At 36.6% G+C, this 20,090-nt stretch overlaps 2 protein-coding genes across 2 annotated transcripts; one reads left to right on the top strand and one right to left on the bottom strand.

Moving 5' to 3' along the window:
• Window positions 1-1,406: 1,406 nt before the first annotated feature.
• LOC147409318 (calcium-transporting ATPase 2, plasma membrane-type-like) lies at window positions 1,407-10,086 on the top strand. The gene is made up of 7 exons (XM_086427575.1): window positions 1,407-1,947; window positions 4,042-4,096; window positions 4,185-6,136; window positions 6,790-6,948; window positions 8,523-8,694; window positions 8,842-9,140; window positions 9,236-10,086. The coding sequence occupies exons 1-7, from the start codon at window positions 1,771-1,773 to the stop codon at window positions 9,506-9,508; spliced, it is 3,087 nt and encodes a 1,028-aa protein (XP_086283701.1). The 5' UTR covers window positions 1,407-1,770; the 3' UTR covers window positions 9,509-10,086.
• Window positions 10,087-10,936: 850 nt separating this feature from the next.
• HEB1 (ARM repeat superfamily protein) lies at window positions 10,937-18,280 on the bottom strand. Its single transcript, XM_086427563.1, has 5 exons — window positions 17,086-18,280; window positions 15,934-16,398; window positions 14,003-15,088; window positions 12,710-12,896; window positions 10,937-12,380 (listed from the first exon to the last, which is right to left on the bottom strand). The coding sequence occupies exons 1-5, from the start codon at window positions 18,169-18,171 to the stop codon at window positions 11,401-11,403; spliced, it is 3,804 nt and encodes a 1,267-aa protein (XP_086283689.1). The 5' UTR covers window positions 18,172-18,280; the 3' UTR covers window positions 10,937-11,400.
• Between the last annotated feature and the right edge of the window lie 1,810 nt (window positions 18,281-20,090).

The raw sequence follows: 20,090 nt of genomic DNA, 5'->3' as shown, positions 1-20,090 counted from the left end.
ATGGGGCTAAACATTTCGGAATGGGCTGATTTTTAGGAGGATGATCTTCTAATCATAGAGATCATCCTCACCAAAAATCAACTCATTCCAAAACTTCTAACCCATGTAGGACAAAAAACGTTTGTTAAAGTGTGTGGTAAAACTTAGGGTGCTGAACATTTCCCATATATATATATATATATATATATTAAGTTGAGCATCGTGTGCAACGTTGAGCATGCAATTTTGGCCTAAAGCTTTCAATTCGAGCATCAAAGTTGCCTTTTAAAGCAAAACGCGTGAACTTTGGGCCCCACTACTAATAGGAATGCTACAACGAGGAAGCATCGAAGCATGCCCTTCCATGTTTTGGTGAATATTTTTTCTACTCCTATATTTTTAAATTAATCATATGCATCCCTTGACCTCGGTCTTTTTATTATAATCTAATGTTAAATGACCAAAATACTCTCTTAATCACCCTTTAACAAAATAAAACCCTTTGTTTTTTGTTATTTTTTCTTTCAAAATATGTCATCTCTACAATTAAATTCTTTTAATATATTAAACCTTATCATCAGTCCAACATTTTCAACGTCACTGTAATAGGTTTACGAAACTATTAATGTTTCTATCCAAAATTTTGTCATCTTTTATTTTACAAAAATCTTATCTTGTTGGTTGGTTTGAAGGTTTAAGTAGATGGAATCTTAAAGATGAAGATATCTTGATTTTGAAGAAAGAAATGAAAAATAAGGCTATTGACTATTAATTGAAAAGAGGGCATTCAAGTCAAATTGTATTATTCAATTTAAAAACATAAGGAGGCATCACAAATATTCTCAAAACATGAAGGAGATGCCTGAAACACGCATTTAAATGACAATGAAAGATGTTTTTCAATGTGGTGTAAGTCACACAATTCTCTTGGGCCCACGAAAGTTGATTAATTGATTTGTAACCATCAACTTCAATAGTGATGAAAAGAACTGCAACGGTAAAAAAATGTTTCCGAAATCAACGGCTAGAAACCCCAAGTGGTCCAAACATAAGAAATAGAAAGAGTCCGACTAACCTTACTAAGTTAGTAAGGATTACACCCTCACTAAGGGTCCTAAGGCTTAAAATTATTAGTAAGTTAGTAAGAAAATGTTTTTCAAATTAAAAAAAAAAAAAAAAAAAGTAGGAAGTACGAATTTGCTGTTAAGAAAATTTTGTGATAAACTTATGAAAAAATAGTATGATGACACGTGTATTTAAAATTCAAATTCCTAACCGCTCAGAAATTTTGTCCCTAAATCTTCTCTTTCCGAGTCAATCAAGCTTTTTTTTTAATAAACGTAGCGTCATTCCATTGGTGCACAGCTAAGCACAGAAATTTCTCTGAACAGTAAATTGAAACTCAAGAAAAATGGATGATTATGTAGTTTGACCTGGTGAGTGGATTCCAACAGATCCGCTCCTACCACACTCACTTCTCTGTTTCTCATCAAATTTCGGATCCAAACCTCATACTCTCCTTCTCCTTCTGCAAAATCAAAGATTGAGAGAGAGAGAGAGACTCAAATCGAAAGACTGTTTCTTAATTTGGTGTTTGGTCTGGTCTACAGTGTGATCCAGACCAGAAATTTCTTACGAAGATCTGATCTTGCTGGGTGAATTTCTTCGATTGATTTGATTGTGTAGGTGTGGGTTTTTTTTTATTCCACGTAGAATATTTGATTTTGTTTAGTATTTGAATCTGGTAAAGGGAGGGGAGTTCGATTTTCAAATTTCTACTAAGAAGAAGAGATGGAGAGTTATCTGAATGAAAACTTTGGAGGAGTGAAGCCGAAGAACTCATCCGAAGAAGCGCTTCAGCGATGGAGGAAGCTTTGTGGATTCGTCAAGAATCCAAAGCGGAGGTTCCGCTTCACTGCCAATCTCTCCAAGCGCTACGAAGCTGAGGCTATGCGTCGTACCAATCAGGTCTCTCTTCTTCGCTCCATTTATGTAATTTAAGATGTTCTTTTTTATCATTTTATTTTTTGAACGATTGGGGATCATTAAATTTCTTGATAAATATGGATCTTTTAGTGTCTTTTGATCAAAAAATCAAAATTTGATCCAATCTTAGTTGCACAGACTAGTTTTAATTGAATTATTTTAGAAATTTTTAATGGGATGAGAGAGAGAATCCGAATAACAAGAGGAAATGGGAGCAACACCTAGGGCAGAAAGTTCTTGCAAATTGCAACTATGGATCCAAAGGGTAGGCCCATTGATCGATCGGTCTGAATCAGGAATGTAATTCACCTATCGCTTGTATTTTCTAATCATGTGGGAATGGAAGATTACCTTAATTTCGCTATTCACATAATTTAAGGACAGTTAATGGGTTCTTGTTTGTGATTTTGCCAATAAAAACCAATACCAGTATGTTCCCTAAAAGCCTAGTCATGAGTTGTGGAAAAATTTGTGTAATTTATTAACAATCAGTAGAGTCAGCAGTAGCCCATGAACACAAGTTGAGGTTAGCTGATTAACGCTTAGCTCGGCCAAAATTTAAAACCTCGATACGATCACATGTGCTTGTCAAATTGAAGTCGGTTGTAGTAGAGGTGCAATACTGCTTTGGGAAGTTTCTTTAAGGATAACAACTAATTCTTGTTAGGTCATTTGTAAAATTCTAAAATCTAAATTTTTAGTGTATGTCATGGTTTAAAAGGATCCGTCTTTAACGGCATAAGGTGGACCAATTGGCATACATCTTGAACTGTTTTAATTATTTTATGGGAAAGGATTGTGATTCATTGTTTGTGTTATGTTTTGGTTTACCAAAAGAATAAAGAAAAATGAAATTTATTTAAATTTAAAACAATTTTAATAGCTATTATTTTCATAACATTAAAATTTTAAAACAATACAATTATTTAAAACTTCTAACTGATTTTTTTATTTAATTTGTTATCTTTGGCTCGTCCCCCTCGGCGATCCGTATGTAGCAGTACCCAGACCAAAGATCCAATAGAGAGAGGTAGCATGCGCTCCCTATTGGATCGAATAAGTCGACTACTAACCTTCCAATCTTATTAGAACTCAATTTGGACACCTAAAAGCACTTCTAGTTATAACATAAAGAGTAAAAACGAATTTAGAGAAGAATAAAAATATAAAACAAATCAATATTAACTAGGAAAAGAAACTTTCTAAAATTGAAATAGAAACTAATTAGGACTACTTAAGAAACTTAAAAAATAGAAACTCAATATATAAAAAAAAAAAAAAGAGTCCTAAGAGAAATTGGAAAGGTCTTGTAAACCGGTCAAAGATTGGACCGAGTTGACTCAGTTGGTCAAACTGACTTGACTCAATTTTGACTGATTTGACTCAATCGATTTTGCTGATTTCTTCGACGCATCTTAACTCGATCATAGGCGTTGATATAATTGTCGGCAAGCCTATCTACATCACCTACACTTGCTGGGTTACAGTAGCTTTTTGGACACATGATATCAAAAAACACATTGAAAATAGTGGCTTTTATATATATTAAATTATATTATGGTATGTTTATATACCAACTAGCAATATAACGAGGAAAGGGACAGTGATTCTTAGGATCGGGCAGACTGACTCCACTATCCTATTATGTCAACACACCCATGGGGTTAATTCAATGTGTTAAAACATTTACTTTTTAGCACACCCCATTTCATGTTGAGTACATAATGTAGTAAAAATGGACTTAGATTAACTGTTACTAAAATATCTAAATAATTTAGGATTTCTTGGAAATTGTGTTGGCATATGTTTGACATTTGGGTGAAACATGGTGTCTGACAAAATTCTTAGAAAATTGTGTGTCCTTATTACATAGAGAAAGTCATAATGAGAGAGTGGTCTTACCATCATAACTATGTTATATTCATTTTTAAACCATTGTATATGTTTTACTATTAAGATTGCACAGGCTTTCAGAAAGGAAAATATGCCCTTAAGTTGGTTGGAACTTGGAACATCTCTGAATTGACTATCTTGGTTTCATGGGTGGCTGATGCTTTTCTGTTTTGCATATTGTAGGAAAAGTTGAGAATTGCAGTTTTAGTTTCAAAAGCTGCACTTCAGTTTATCCAAGGTATGATTCTTCTGAATTCTATTAAATTCAAGATGTGCACGACTACATTTTTGTTTTTTTAAATTTTGACCCCCTCAAATGTGCTCAGGTATAACATTGCCCAGTGAGTACAATGTACCTGAGGAAGTTAAAGCAGCTGGATTTCAAATTGATGCCGATGAGTTGGGATCTGTTGTTGAAGGCCACGATGTAAAGAAGCTGAAAGTTCATGGTGGAGTAGAAGGTATAGCGGAAAAGCTTCGCACTTCTTTCTCCAATGGGATTACCACTACTTCAGATTTATTGAGCCGTAGGCAAGATATTTACGGAATCAATAAATTCACTGAGAGCCAAGTGAGGAGTTTCTGGATATTTGTGTGGGAAGCCCTTCAAGACATGACTCTCATTATTCTTGTTGTGTGTGCCATCGTGTCTCTGATTGTTGGAATAACCATGGAAGGATGGCCTAAGGGGGCACACGATGGGGTTGGAATTGTTGCGAGCATCTTGTTGGTTGTTTTCGTAACTGCAACAAGTGACTACCGACAATCTCTACAGTTCAAGGATTTGGACAAGGAGAAGAAGAAAATCTCCATTCAGGTTACAAGGAATGGTTACAGGCAGAAGATATCAATATATGATCTACTTCCTGGTGATGTTGTGCATCTTAGTATCGGAGATCAAGTCCCGGCAGATGGGCTATTTATCTCGGGATTTTCTTTGTTGATAAATGAATCGAGTTTAACTGGAGAGAGTGAACCTGTGGTTGTGAACACTCAAAATCCTTTTCTGCTGTCTGGAACCAAAGTACAAGGTGGATCATGCAAGATGTTGGTGACCACAGTTGGGATGAGAACCCAATGGGGTAAGTTGTTGGCTACCCTCAGTGAAGGAGGAGATGACGAGACTCCGTTGCAGGTCAAACTGAATGGAGTTGCAACCATCATCGGTAAGATAGGTTTATTCTTTGCAGTTGTGACCTTTGCGGTCTTGGTACAAGGCCTCTTTTGCCGTAAGTTGCAAGAGGGGACCCAATGGAATTGGTCTGGGGATGATGCATTAGAAATGTTGGAGTATTTTGCTGTAGCAGTTACAATCGTTGTGGTTGCAGTCCCCGAGGGGTTACCTTTGGCTGTGACCTTGAGTCTTGCTTTTGCCATGAAGAAGATGATGAATGATAAGGCACTTGTCCGCCATCTTGCGGCCTGCGAGACTATGGGTTCTGCCACGAGCATCTGTAGTGACAAGACTGGGACGCTGACTACCAACCACATGGCTGTTGTCAAAGCTTGTATCTGTGGGACTGTCAAGGAAGTGAGCAGCTCAAAGGAGGCTCTTAGTTTATGGTCCGACATCCCTGAATCTTCCATGAAAATCCTTCTCCAATCGATATTTAATAACACAGGAGGAGAAGTTGTGGTTAACAAAGATGGGAAACTTGAGATTTTGGGAACTCCAACCGAGACTGCTCTGTTGGAATTTGGCTTGTCACTCGGTGGAGAGTTTCAGTCGGTGCGCCAAGCATCTAAACTTGTAAAAGTTGAGCCATTCAATTCCGAGAAGAAGAGAATGGGAGTAGTGCTAGAGCTTCCTGAAGGAGGTCTCCGGGCCCACTGTAAAGGTGCTTCAGAAATTATTTTGGCTGCATGTGACAAGTTTATAGACCCAAATGGAGTTGTTGTTCCCTTGGATGAAGCATCCATCAACCATCTCAAGAATACAATTGAACAATTTGCCAGTGAAGCACTTCGAACTCTATGCCTTGGTTATATGGAAATGGGAGATGACTTCTCTGATGTGGATCCAGTTCCACTTACAGGGTTCACCTGTTTAGGAATTGTGGGTATCAAAGATCCTGTCCGCCCCGGTGTCAAGGAGTCCGTTTCGATTTGTAAGTTAGCTGGGATTACTGTGAGGATGGTTACAGGAGACAACATAACCACCGCAAAGGCAATTGCTCGGGAATGTGGAATCCTGACCGATGGGGGTATAGCCATCGAGGGTCCAGTGTTTCGAGAGAAGAGTTTGGAAGAATTGCAAGAAATTATTCCAAAAATTCAGGTGTTACATCATATTGCTATTCTTTAATTTACTTGATATTAGCATGGTCAAGTCAGGATATGGGTTTAAAAAGGCAAGGGAAAACTTTGGAAAAAAAGGGAAAGAGATGAGAGCAAAATGGAAAAAAAAATGATAAATATAAAAAATAAAAAAAGCATGTTAAAAATTATGAAAAAATGTAGTATGTATAATACATTAAACATTTCTTTTAGGTTTCCTATATATTTTGAGCAAAAAAAAAAATACTATTGAATATCTACGCATGATAACATGTTTCCGCACATAATTATGCATTTTATGATGCTAAAAAAAGTCCAACCATCAACATATCTTTTGAGAAAAATAACACACTATTGAAAAAATAAAAAAACCATAACATTAAAAAATTATCATCTAATCCACATTAAACGATATTTATGAGCCAAATCACAAACAACCATAAGGCCATAGCAATTATCCATTTACCTGCAAAAAATAGATTTTTATTATTTGAAAAAGTCATATCTTTTTTTTATTGTTTTAATCATTAGAAGTACAAAATGCGTTTTAAACTAGCCTTTTTTCTTTTATTTTCTTTTCTTTTTTCCTTAAAAGGAGTTTTGTGACTATGGCTATGAGAAGAATTTATCTGGATATTGTGTTTTTGTTCCCAGGTGATGGCTCGATCTTCACCACTAGATAAGCATACCTTGGTGAAACACTTGAAAGTCATGTTTAGTGAAGTTGTTGCAGTAACTGGCGATGGTACAAATGATGCTCCGGCACTTCATGAAGCAGATATTGGACTTGCAATGGGCATTGCTGGAACTGAGGTGATTATCCTTTTACTAGTTATGTAATTGCAAGGTTTAAGTGATTCTTTAACAGTAAAAGGATTTCTGTTGATGTCAAAATTAAGCAAGAATTTCTACCACGTGAAGGCATGCAAGCTCGGGCTTTAAAAATCGCAGAACTGGAAGCCCATTTAGTATGAGTCACATGACTCAATTATGACTTGGGCATTTAATAGGATTATGAATTGAGAACCATTAGATTCAGATTGACTTGGGCTGAATTCTCCTGTACTAATAAATCTACACCGGCCTACTTCATTTTGAATGTGAATTGGATTTGATTATAAAAATGTATGGACCTGATATAGACTTCCATGAGTCTTTTGAAGTGAAAACACTGGAGAGTAGTTGATTTTCTGGAGAGTTTGACTTACCCAAGTTGTGTGAGTTGTTTTGATTTGAGAACTTTTACATTGGGGTGGCTCAGAATAACTTGGACCTTGCATAATTTGACCATCAAAATTAGCTTATATCTTGAATTGACCATATCTTTTGGTTGACATGTTGACTTGGTCCACATGAAGTTTGAATTGGAGATTAATGTTTTAATTAGGTGGGTAACTTGTGCATTGATCATATCATCTTGATGCTTCTTATATAAGCTTTCTTGACTCTTATAGCTGTCATGCATGCTATTCATTGGCCATTCAATGCACGCTATCTATTGAACCTTTTTCTGAAAAATATGTTAAATATTGTCTAAATTGCAATGCTTGATGAGTTTAATGTTTTATTTTAGATATTTCTTTGTGCGTGCTAACTTTCTTAAAGAAAAGAAAACTGATCCTGTTCATTTATTCCAAATATGTCCAGATTATGAACCCAATGACTTAAATTTACCTGTGGTCATGGTTCAAAATTTTGTTTCAAATGAATTTTTCAGTGAAGGAAAAACTGGAACTTTCCCTGAGACTGAACAGAACATTTGAGTTCTTTCAAAACCAGTATTTTAGTTATAAATATTGTTAACAAAAACCATGTTTTAGGTTATTAAATAAATTTTACAGCTACTTATTTTAAATAGATCACACTTTTTTATTTTGTATCTCCAGTTAACATCGATATACTGAGAATACACTTAGTTTGATTACAGTAAAGCATGTTTAAATATGTCAGTAAGCTATCAAATACTAGTATACATAAAATTTACACATAAATTGGAGTAAAGTTATTACTATCATCATATGAGTCGATTCAAAATTTTGTCTCAAGGTGATGTTTCTACGCAAGAAAAAACTTGGGCATAGCCTGCGCATTACATGGGGCTACGATTGGGTGTGACTTGGTCATAGCCTAGGAATTGCTTGGTCGACCTGGACGCTTCTTGGGCTATCCTAGGAGCGGCATTGGTTGGTCTAAGCCAGCATTTAATGGTTTTATAGGTCTGCATAACCAAGTTGGACACCGACACTCAGTATCTTTTTCATTGTTAGATTTATCTGCTGGATTTCAAAATCTGATGCTTCATTTTTTCGCATTCTTGGTGTCAGCATTCCACTTCATTTTCTTGATTTCTTGGACATTTAGTCTGCAATATCATTCCCAATTTTCAGGTGGCAAAAGAGAGTGCTGATGTCATAATTCTAGATGACAATTTCTCCACAATTGTGACAGTGGCCAAATGGGGACGTTCAGTTTACATTAACATCCAAAAATTTGTGCAATTTCAACTGACCGTTAATGTGGTTGCCCTGATTGTTAATTTTTCTTCAGCATGCTTGACAGGTGAAAAGAAAATACCCCAAACATTTCTTTCTTTGTAGGTCATAGTTATATTGTTTATTTCGTTTATTACTTATTCTAAGGTTCTTGATCATAATGCCCTAACTTTCAATTTTCCCTTTTTTCTTTGGTTGTCAATGCTTGCATCAGGAAACACTCCTCTCACTGCTGTTCAACTTCTTTGGGTCAACATGATCATGGATACACTGGGAGCACTTGCATTGGCCACTGAGCCTCCAAATGACGAATTAATGAAGAGGATGCCGGTTGGAAGGAAAGGGAATTTTATCAGTAACGCAATGTGGAGGAATATCTTGGGACAGTCTCTTTATCAGTTTATTATAATATGGCTTCTCCAGACGAAGGGAAAAACAATATTCCATCTTGATGGCTCTGAATCTGATCTGATTTTAAACACGTTAATTTTCAACTCATTTGTTTTTTGTCAGGTAATATATATATGGGTCCTTAACACTTCTTAGAATATTGATCTAACGATGCTGGGAACATACATCTTACATTGTATTGTTGTGATCTTCTTCAGGTTTTTAATGAGATAAGCTCTAGAGAGATGGAGAAGATAGATGTTTTCAAAGGCATATTGAAGAACTATGTGTTTGTGACTGTGCTAACTTGCACTGTCCTCTTTCAAATCATAATAATCGAGTTTCTCGGTACATTTGCAAACACTACCCCACTCACTTTATCGCAATGGTTCCTGAGTGTGTTCATTGGATTCGTAGGCATGCCAATCGCTGCCGCCATTAAGATGATCCCTGTAGAATCTATATCAAATTCAGATAAGCTCAGAATATAAACTGTGCCTCATGAATTTTTTTTGGAGGCCTTGCTTTGTAAACCGGCTTCTGGTTTCCTTCTATTTCAACAGTGGTGGCATTCAATCCAAGCCCTGAAAGATTACATGATAGACAAAGCTAAGGCGACAAGCCTCCTTTTGTTGCTGCAACATGCTTAATTTTTGTAATCATCTTTTAGATTGAAATTAAGAAACTTGCAATTGTTCCAACAGGGAAATGAAAATTACTTCCCCTATCATTGTGTGGGGTGTTAGCTTTGCAAACTGTTACCCATTTTGCAAGGCGAGTGGTGTTTCCCTGAACCATTGTCGCCCTTATTTGAGATGTAGCAGTCCATTACCTTTTCTGGGGCTATGAGGATTATTATGGTGTTTAGTCCATTTTGCAGTGTCTAGGGTGTTTTGGAAGGAGAGGAATTGTTGGGCTTTTGAGGGTTGTGAGCATTTCCTACAGATCGTTACGAGTATTCTCAGGTTTTGTTTCTTAATGGTTTTTTCTTTAAAGATTACCTTTTTGGATGGAATCTCGTTTGTATGGATAGCAATTAGTATGATTTTTTTGCTTTTCTTTTGTGCTTTTGGGAGGTTCTCTAACCATTATCTTCTCTCTTGTTTCCTATTCTTGTTTTTCTCCATGTCAATCAAAAAATAATAATTGATACTGGCAGGAAAAATTGCCAACAAAGATGACTTTGAAAGTCTGCCACTATACAGGGCTATATATGTCTTACCAAATTTATTGAAGCGAACTTATTCAATAATACACAAGGTTTCATTCCTGACCTTCGAAATGTTAGGCTGCTTGGATATTTTTGATATAATCTAGTGATTTTTGTCACCTATTTATAAACCTCTCTGAAGCTGTTAGCCAATTCAGCTTTATCACTTCTGCTCAGACTAGAGATGTTTAAGATCACCCATGAACAACACCACCATGAAAGGGTTTTTATCTGTCCCAGTCGAAGAGAATGTGTGATTTGGAAGAATACAGCTGATCTGCCTTCTGAATACTACCTTAAGACAAGAGTATAGAATTAGAATTTTTTATTTTTATTTTTTATTCTTGATTATATTAAAAGAATTAAGAGTCTAGATAATCTGACTCGAAAAACCTTACTTGGTTGATGTGGCAACTGTACAGAACCATGGATCTTTTTCTTAGGGATGCACATGGAAAAAGTCTAATGTTGTGTGCACTTGCCACATCAACCGAGTAGACTGATGAAGTGACCTCAAGATGGTACCTCATATTGCACATACATTCCTGAGGTGGAAGTGTGAGTCATCGAGATGCGAGTGAAAAAGCATCAATGATTCCTACACACTTCCACGTCAGGAAAAGTGCAATATGAGATCTGTCACTCCAGCATGACTCATATTAAGAATAGCTGTTCTTTACATTTTGGTAAAAATGGCAGTTTCATACATTCAAACATCTCACAAGGTTCTAAATTATGTAAAAGATAGACTAGGCTTCTTTAGACAAAATACCATCTTTTAAGTTCTCATAAACTGCAGAACCTGAATCACCTAACAGTGTTTGATACATAATTTACCATGCTAAAACATTTGCTTATATAAGATTGGTTTCCTTTAGGATCAAAACTTGAATTTACATATTAAAACTTTTTAAGGTATAAGTTAATCACATACTTCTTCATAAGTAAAATCTTGGCAAAACTTCTTCAACTCACACAGATTAGGATTGAATACCCGGAAGAAACAGGGAATCTTTTAGCTGCAATGTTAGATTCCTAGTATTGCTGACAACGTTATCGAATCCTAGAATACAAAGTAACAAACAGGTTCCAATGGCATCTCCTGTTCATTTTCCCTTGTATCTTCGTCTTTCTTTGTCTAATAAAATTGGATCCTTGAAGAGGAATAACCATTTACTCTTCTTCCATCGCGAATCCTCCACCACCTTCATGGATATAATTTATCCAAACAGGTTCAAGCAATGCCTTTGCACTCTCTAACGTATGCTTACCATCATCCTCATTGATCATCGGATCTTCAACTCGTTTCTCTATTTGAGGGTACAGTTCTCGCAGGGAAGCCGACATCAGTTCAAGGTCATCCCACTCTCCATTTTCAAGTCTGACCAACTTCATGCACACAAAATGGACCAGTCCCAAGACCAATTCATGTTCCATTCTTTCCAGCAAAACTGATAAACCAGTCAAGAAAATAACCCCAACAGAATCCAATATCTTTGGATTCCTTCTCAGAACTTGAACTACCATTTCCATAAAATTCTTAAATACATAAAATGCTTTTGGTTCGAGAAAAGAATCAGCCTCCTCATCCTGGTTGAGTTCGCAAAGCTCAAGTTTCCCTAGAACTCTGAGCCATGGAAGGAAACATAGTTTACCTTGATCAAATGCACTGAAATCTCTCTCTTGTGTAGTATTAGTCAAGATATGCCAAGAGCCTAATGCCAGGATCAGATCAGACAACCATGGCTTTAATACCGCAACAAGACAAGTTGCATTCTTGGAGCCCAAATATGATTCCATTGACATGATCATATTGAGCAGATTGTTGGCTAAATCAAAGGCTTCTGGTAACGGCAAGGAAGAATTGGTGGTATTTTTGAAGGCTAGATTGAGTAACTTGGCTGCATAGGTGAAGGAGCTTCTGAGGTGAAGAACTGTTTCTTTCAAAGCCTCTTCTTTAAACTGCACTTGGTCATGGCAAAGTTTTCTTAGAGTTGAGATGACAACTTGACTGTATGTTGATGCAAACTGTAACCCCCTTTCGTGATTGTGAGAAACAAGGCCCATGGTAGTTGCATCAACGATGAACTTGAAAACTGCAGTAACCATTTTCACCATATTGAATATTCGGTTTTGATCTGGGAGACTTGATCCTACATTAAAGTTCAAGAAAACCTGGTCAGCCCACTTTTGGATATGCTCTGCAGTTTTAAATTACAGGGATGAAACAATAAGTTTTAAATACAACAGAAGACATTGCTCGTGTTAGAGATGAATGGAAGAACAGGGTTTATCGACCCCAAATCTTTGGGATAAGGCTTTTATGATGGTGATAATGATCATCCAATCAGCCTATATTTTGACCCGGGATCTCTTGGTTGACTATGAAATGATGAGTCATGGCGATTACATGTATCATCCAGAGTAAACTCTCCTATCGATTAGTGAACAAGATTTCTTTCAATCCAGAATATTTGCTTACCTTCGTTAGTCGGACTAAAAGCAGCTGTTGGAGCTTCCCCTCCCTTGTTTCTCCGATGCTGGGATGCTTCCTTCTCTTCTGCCTTGGATTTGAAAGGTAAATTGCTGGACTTTTCAGTTTCACTTGCAGCAAATAACTTCTCCGTACAACCAAACAGATGGTCCAATGAGTACTCCAACATCTTCGGCTAGGAAACAACAGCGGTTGGGATCAGCTCCAGGAAATATAAGATGCAACAATGCTTTAGACAGTACTAACCAGACTAGAGGCAAATTAAAAAGAAACAAAAAAAAGTATAGCTAGTCTTAATGTGGCAAGCACAAACAACCATACTGAGCTCTAGACAAGCCTAAGCAATCACCTCATATACTTGATATTCAAAGCATCTAAAAAAGGATCATGGAAAAACCTCCCTTAACAAATTCCAAATTCAACTGTTGTTCTTTAACTTCGTAGATAATAGAAATAAATGTGGTTAGTCGGTAGCTAAGCAGCAATTAAATCATAGGCTTTTCAACATCACCTTTTAATTATTATAGATGAGAACTGAAGAAAAAATATGAAGAAATTACAGAGTTAGGGGAGGAAGACGTGTGTACAATATTTCAAAGAAACCAACTCTGCAATCTCAAAACTCCACTGAATCATACAGTGAGCACTTTAAAATTTTATACAAGCTAATGTTCAAGTATTTAACAATTATCCAGTTATATCTACAGATGCATGAGGAATAGTGGTAAGCCTTGACCATTGTATCTAACACCATATGCCAATGTCAAACTCTGCACATACATCAATAAGTAGTTTAAGATTTAAACTAGCTCTCCCCGAGCCACACAGGTTTTCTGATCTGTAGCTACACACAGGGCATAAAATGGGTCGGATTGTATAGCAGAAAAATTAGTGTATGATCCGGATTTTTCCGACCCGTCCCAACCCGAATCAAGCAATTCAGTCAGGTAGGATCCGCATTAGGTGAAAGTAAAATGATTCGGATATGGTTTTATATAGTAAGATCAGAGTTGGATTTGTATCCAGATAAAAAAATTGGGATCTGAATATGGTATCTACTCAGATCTAGCCCGGGTCCGACCCATTTTAAGCCCTAGCTACACAGACACTCAACAAAGTCAGCAGAAATTAGTGTAAACTGTCTCATCATTGGAAAGTATCCAACATATGATAATGACAACAGGTAAATCTTCTAAGAGCTATTCTCTGTTATGTATATTGAACTGTACACAGTGTAAAGAACTTGAACCAGAAAAATCACAAAGCAAATATATGTATTACCTTCATCGACGGTCTTGTGGAATTTGAACCAACATTCTTTTTATTTATGGATTTCGAACCATCATTCTTGCTGTCACCAAGATCTTTTGTCCCAGTTAAGTCAACATTTTGATGACTCATGTGTAAAGCAAGAGTTGTGTATGCCAAGACTGGTGTTATCTTCAAGTATTCAAAATGTATGCACTGTTCAATACTAATCTCTGAAATGATCTTCAAAGCAGAGAATGCCAGTTTCAAACTTGGAGATTTTAATAAAGCATCCCGACTATCTGCAGATGTAAGCAAGTCTTTTATCTGCCATGCTGCACCAGTAGCAATGACATAATGTTGCTCAAAATTGGCCATGGCATCATAATTGGCTGACTTTTTCCTGTCAACATTTTTTAACTTCATTGAGGTCTTCACAGACAGCCTAGTTTTCTCCTGTTTAGTGCCAAATTTTGTATGGCACAAAGATGCAGCTATTTGCAAAAGATTCGTTAAGGCTCCAAACAACTTATCAAACCTACCACATGACAACATTAACTTATGAGCAGACCTTACTTCTGCTTGTCTTTCCACATTGTCGGATAAATCACCACAATTCTTGATTAAAACCATGCATTCTCGAATAAGTCCAGACAAATTATCTGGGGACACAATGGAAGCAATGGTGAAGACAGAAGTTTGGGCACGCCCAGTAGCGGCTGTAGTAAACAAGTGCCGTAGTTTTTCACCTGAAAGCAGCTTCTTAAGGTCAGTCTTACAAGATGTATCACTCACTAGACTGTTACAAAGGTTGGCAGCAGAACCCAAGAGACCCTCAATCTGATCAGCATTCAGATAATCGGGTGAGAGGACCAAACTGACACAAACTTTAACAAGTTCCATGAGGTACTTCGGAGATGACCCTTCGAGTAAAGCGTACTCGCAAAATCTTGCACCAGCCATAGGAGACCGTTTTATAAGTGTAATACAGCGACTGCATGCCTCTTCTGGAGTTAGTTTCAAAGGAAAGTATGATGTCATAAGCAGCCTAGTAATTTTCTGAGCAACAAGTGGTTGATCGTTTGCAAGGGAAGACAGTAAAGTATCTAGGCCCACCACCTAAAAGAAAACAGCAGTCAACCACCTTGAGAAACGGAAAAATAGGAGGGAAATTTACACACAATCAAATCCAATATTTTTTTTTTTTTTTTTTTTAATACGGGTAAGGTGGACTTGAACCCACGACCTCAAAGTTGCTTTGCAATGTCTCAAACCATCCGAGCTATGGGTCTAAGACCCCCCACCTCCAAAAAAAAATAAGTAAATAATAATAATCCAATGTTTAAAATGCCATTTCATTCAGATGGTTCGTAATTCAAAAAACTGAAATAGAACCAAAACATGTCATTACATTCTCAAACATCTTATTTAATTTAGAAAAAATATTTTTTAAGTAATTAATTGAAAGTTACAATCAAATATGAAAAAAATTCACACGATTTTTTTCCTGAAAGTGAAAGCAAAAGCAAAAGACTATAGAGGAATATATTCCAGAAATAATGAAGCATAAGATGCAGGTTTTTGTTTTTAAAACCAACATGATTTCTGGCACTGGAGAATCACATGGCTTTTTCCTGAAAAGAGAAAGTTAAAAAACAGTGGAATATAATATGTGTTCACCAGTATGTATCATGACATATCCGTATAATATGAAACATACCGAACTTATGGACACATTTCATAATTCAAATATTCCAAATTTCAGAGCATACTGCAATGTTCTTTTAGGGTATATTTGGAAAACCTATTCAGCAAAACATTTGAACCAGAATCAAGCTTTAAACCTACATCAAACTTATAATAGTTTGTGAATATAAAAAGTTCAAGTCCTGTCAAGTTAGGGTAGAAGCTTGACAAGTATGCACCAGCTAATATGAGTTCCAGATTTCGAAAGTATTTCATACCTTATGAAACTGGAAAGTCCGAATATCCCGTAAAGCAAGAAGGAGATCCGCAACGGCTAATCGTACATTAAGAACAGAATCCAGGAACAGATTTCCTAGTCTTGGTAGAAGCACTTTTAGGATTTCATGAGTTTGAGGATTGCCAAGCAAATATATAATGCCATTTATGGTGGAAAGCCTAACTTCATTGCATGTATCATGTGAAATGTCATCGACAAGTTCAGTGATGGTCTTGGTAATGGTTGGAGAAGGAATAACTTCCCAAAAGCGATGAAGAATACGACAAGAACCTTCAACCGCAATGACTCTCACATCGGGGCATTCATCTACAAGTAATCTCTCCAATAAGAAGAATTGTTTATCAAGCAATTCATCTTTAACTTCTTTTGTAGCACCTGGGTCTTCCAGAGGGAACACGTCTAGCAATAAATGCAATGCATTTTGCCGAACATTTGAGTTTGCAACCTGCCAATACAATTAAAAAAGAAGAATATATTAGCATGGTTTAAAATAATGCAACATTGGTTGAGTTCTATGGACTATGGAGTATATAATATAGAACTTTTAATGCCTTGGAACATTCGAGTGCAAGATGTTGAGTCTATATTTTCCTCCACTCCCAGGTGTGTCATTCCCCATTTAAGCCCTCTGACCCTCTTATATTCATAGTTCTCCCCCTATCCAGTAGATCGGTCGTTTGGAGTTGTTGGTTGGTTAACATGGTATCAGAGCATTAGGTTTGTATAGGTCACAGGTTTGATTCTTTCCACCCTTATGGGTGAGAAGAAGTGTTGAGTGTATATTTTCCTCCATTCTCGGGTGTGTCACACCCTAGTTCAGTCTCGTGATCCTCTTATGTTCATAGTTCTTCCCCTATCCAATAGATAGGTCTTTTGGAGTAGTTGGTTGGTTAAATGGTATCAGGGCATTAGTCACAGGATTGATTCTTTCCACACTTATGGGTGTGGGGGAGTGTTGAGTATATATTTTCTTCTTAACTCAGATGTGTCATACTCATACCCTAGGTAAGCCCAATGACCCTCCTATATTCATAGTTCTCCCCCTCTCCAACAGATTGATTTTTTGGACTAGTTGCTTAGTTAAAAAGAGAGAACCAAATTATATCTAGTTCATGGAAACAAAGACAAATACCTGCAGTGACCTGAATATCACAGGTTCAGTGAGACGAAAAAGAAGCTTATCAACACCATCCGTGTTCCTCTGATTGATAAACCCACCTAAAACCCTCCTTGTGAAGGCAGCAAGTGACGCTGAACTTGCATGAATTGCCCCCTCGACCAAATCCGGCAGAAACCGATTCTCAATTTCATTCCGAGGTGAGCCTTCCCCAACTTTCCAAGCTCTAAAAAGAATGTCTGAGAATGCCTCCAATGTTGACTTCCTCCCAAAAGGGATCTGAGATCGAATTATCGCCAAAGCTTCCTTTGCAAGCTGACCACTCAATCCGAACAAAAACGCTATAAAACGCCTCCCTTCCTCTGTCTTCAAATACAAATGAGTAATGACGCAGCGGACTAGAAGAAGCTTCAGATCCTCGATGCTCTCATCATCAAAATCAAACAAAGAAAAGGCCTCTCGGTGAGCATAAACCCTATGCACGTCGACTTTCCTCAGCGATGACAAGGATCTTGACAGAAGAAACGGAAGAAATCGAGAAATTAGGGTTTCTCTCCCTGGCAATTGCTCCTTCCACCATTCTTCGCACAGATTAGAAATCTCAGATTGTAAAATAGGATCCAATTCAAATAAACTTAGATTATCGTGCAATTCTTGCGCAGAAGGTAAGAGATCGGACAGCAAAAATGGTTTTTTAGGATGAGAAATGCAAAGAAACACAATGTAAGAGTATATCTCGAGACTTTGGAGAAGAACTTTCCTTTTAGAATTGATTTTGGAATTAAAACCTTCTTCTTCGCTAATTTCGTTTGAGTTCTTCCTTGATCTGGACGATCTTCGAAGCCGCTTTGTTGGAGGCGAATATGGAGATACTGTGAAATCGACGCTATGAGATCCGAGTAACTTTTTGAAGGATTCGATGGATCGAGTGATGGATTGGTGGAGAGGGAGAGGAAGAGAAGAACAGAGATCTGATGAGGAATTGATGCTCCATATTAGGGTTTTTAGAGAGGGTTTCGCCGACTTTAAACCTATTTTGGTTGCAGAAGAAAGAAATTCTTCTGCAGAAGTCTGAAAAGAAGAACGGAGACTCTTCCCCATTAGGGTTTGAAGAACTTGAGGAGCAGAAGAAGCGAGGGAGAACAATGGAGAGTGGACAGTAGAGTGTAGACCGCCATTTTCAATTTTCGAAAGGGACTGACTACATGCACACCACCTAAGTACTGATTGCATTCCACCCCTTTTGAAAAAATAGAGCTGTTATTGGCACCCCAACTCTTACTTATTACACCCCTAATTAAAAATCAAGAAAATAAGTAAGGAGATTTTTCCCAAAACGTACGCAACTTATGTCCAAATTCTGATTTTGATACACTGTTCATTTTAATTCCCATAACATGCTTTTCCAATGGATTTGTCACTTTTATAATCAACAAATCCGTTGATAAATTAGCAGCGAGATCGTTGATAAAATAAAATCATTGGCATTTGATCAATGAATTTGTAGATTATAAAAGTGATGAATCTACTATAAAAGCATGTTTTGGGAATTAAAATGAATAGTATATCGAAATCGGAATGTCATCATATTCAGCACACGAAATAGAGATTCACCCACAAGTAAATGGTTGAGAATAAGTAAAAGTTGGAGCACCAATAGAAGTTCTCTCTTTTTTCTTATGCTAGATTTTATTTTTTGGGTTTAAGATTTTATATAAGCTTAATCATAATCGTAAACAACTGTTGAAATTTTTTTGAACGTGTGTTATAATGTTTTGTAAGGTTGAGATAATAATTTGAGACAAACCTTTATAATGTTTGAATGGTGTGTTTTAATCTTTAGATGGGTTGTGATAAATTATTTAAGAAATTAGTGTGTAGTAAAGAAAAGTTGGGGTGTCAATGGAAATTCTCTTAAAAAATCACTTGCACTATATAGTTAGGATTGCACTCGAAGAACAAAAAAAGTTGCAATAACCTTCTTTTTCTTGAGAATTAATAGAGAGAACCACAACACCTAAGCTTCATAAACTTCAAATTCAATTTTCAAAGTTTCATAATCTACCATATGAGCTCTTGGTATTGAAGACCCGGTTTTTCTTCTAAACACTGATTTTTTGATGTGCAGAACCATACAGATGATGTCACCATTTTCTTGTGTGACGACAACATCTTAGATCGTGATCAACCTACTCCAACAGATCTCAATTTGTGTAACAATAGGGGTCTATTTGATAATAACTTGTAGTGCGTGAAAGTCGGCACATAACAAATGTTATTTGATTTCATGTGTTTAAGATGATCAACCCGTGCAAATTATTAACTCGCTAAACCCTCCAACTTTCTTAAATGTTTTTCAACATTCACCCCTAGGGGTGAATGTTGGCAACTTTTTTATGCGAGAATCGTATTCTTCTTCCATAGCACAGGTAACACCTCTCTCTCTCTCTCTTTTATTAGGATTTTTGTTTCACATTTATCATCAAAGCACAATCTCCATCTACTCTCCAATATCTCACAAATGCCATTGCCAAGAAGATTCCAATTGCCTCTAAAACCCTAATGGGTTTACATGGTAAACTATAATTTAAACTACTCTTCTACCGTTTAAACCCTAATGGATTTTCAAGATAAACCCTAATTTTAACTCTAATTTTGTAATTTGGGGAATAAACATAGGTTAAACTCTTAGACCAATCAAACACCAAAGCTATAATAAACTTTCACTATGAGCTCTCCTTTTTCAAATATGCCCTAAATTTAATGTAAAATTTGCCCGAGTTCTTGCTAATAGTGAATTATGTATCTTTTAACATTGACATAAAATTCTTTGTGGGACGTAACAAGTTTAGATAGGAATCTTTAAAAAAAAGCCAAAAGTAATATTTCATTTTATTGTGATGCGCAACTAGGCAGCCTCCTTTTGAAAACTATGTTAAAATATTTGTAGTAGTTCTAACGGGTTGGATAACAGTATATTCTAACCAAAACAACAATGATGGGGATATTGGAAAAGTCTA

The sequence above is a fragment of the Akebia trifoliata genome, chromosome 2 (assembly GCF_017979445.1).
Source record: "Akebia trifoliata isolate Shusen 1 chromosome 2, ASM1797944v1, whole genome shotgun sequence".
Lineage (NCBI taxonomy): Eukaryota > Viridiplantae > Streptophyta > Magnoliopsida > Ranunculales > Lardizabalaceae > Akebia > Akebia trifoliata.
The sequence above is the reverse complement of the archived record's forward strand: the minus strand, read 5'-3'. Positions and strand labels throughout refer to the sequence as shown.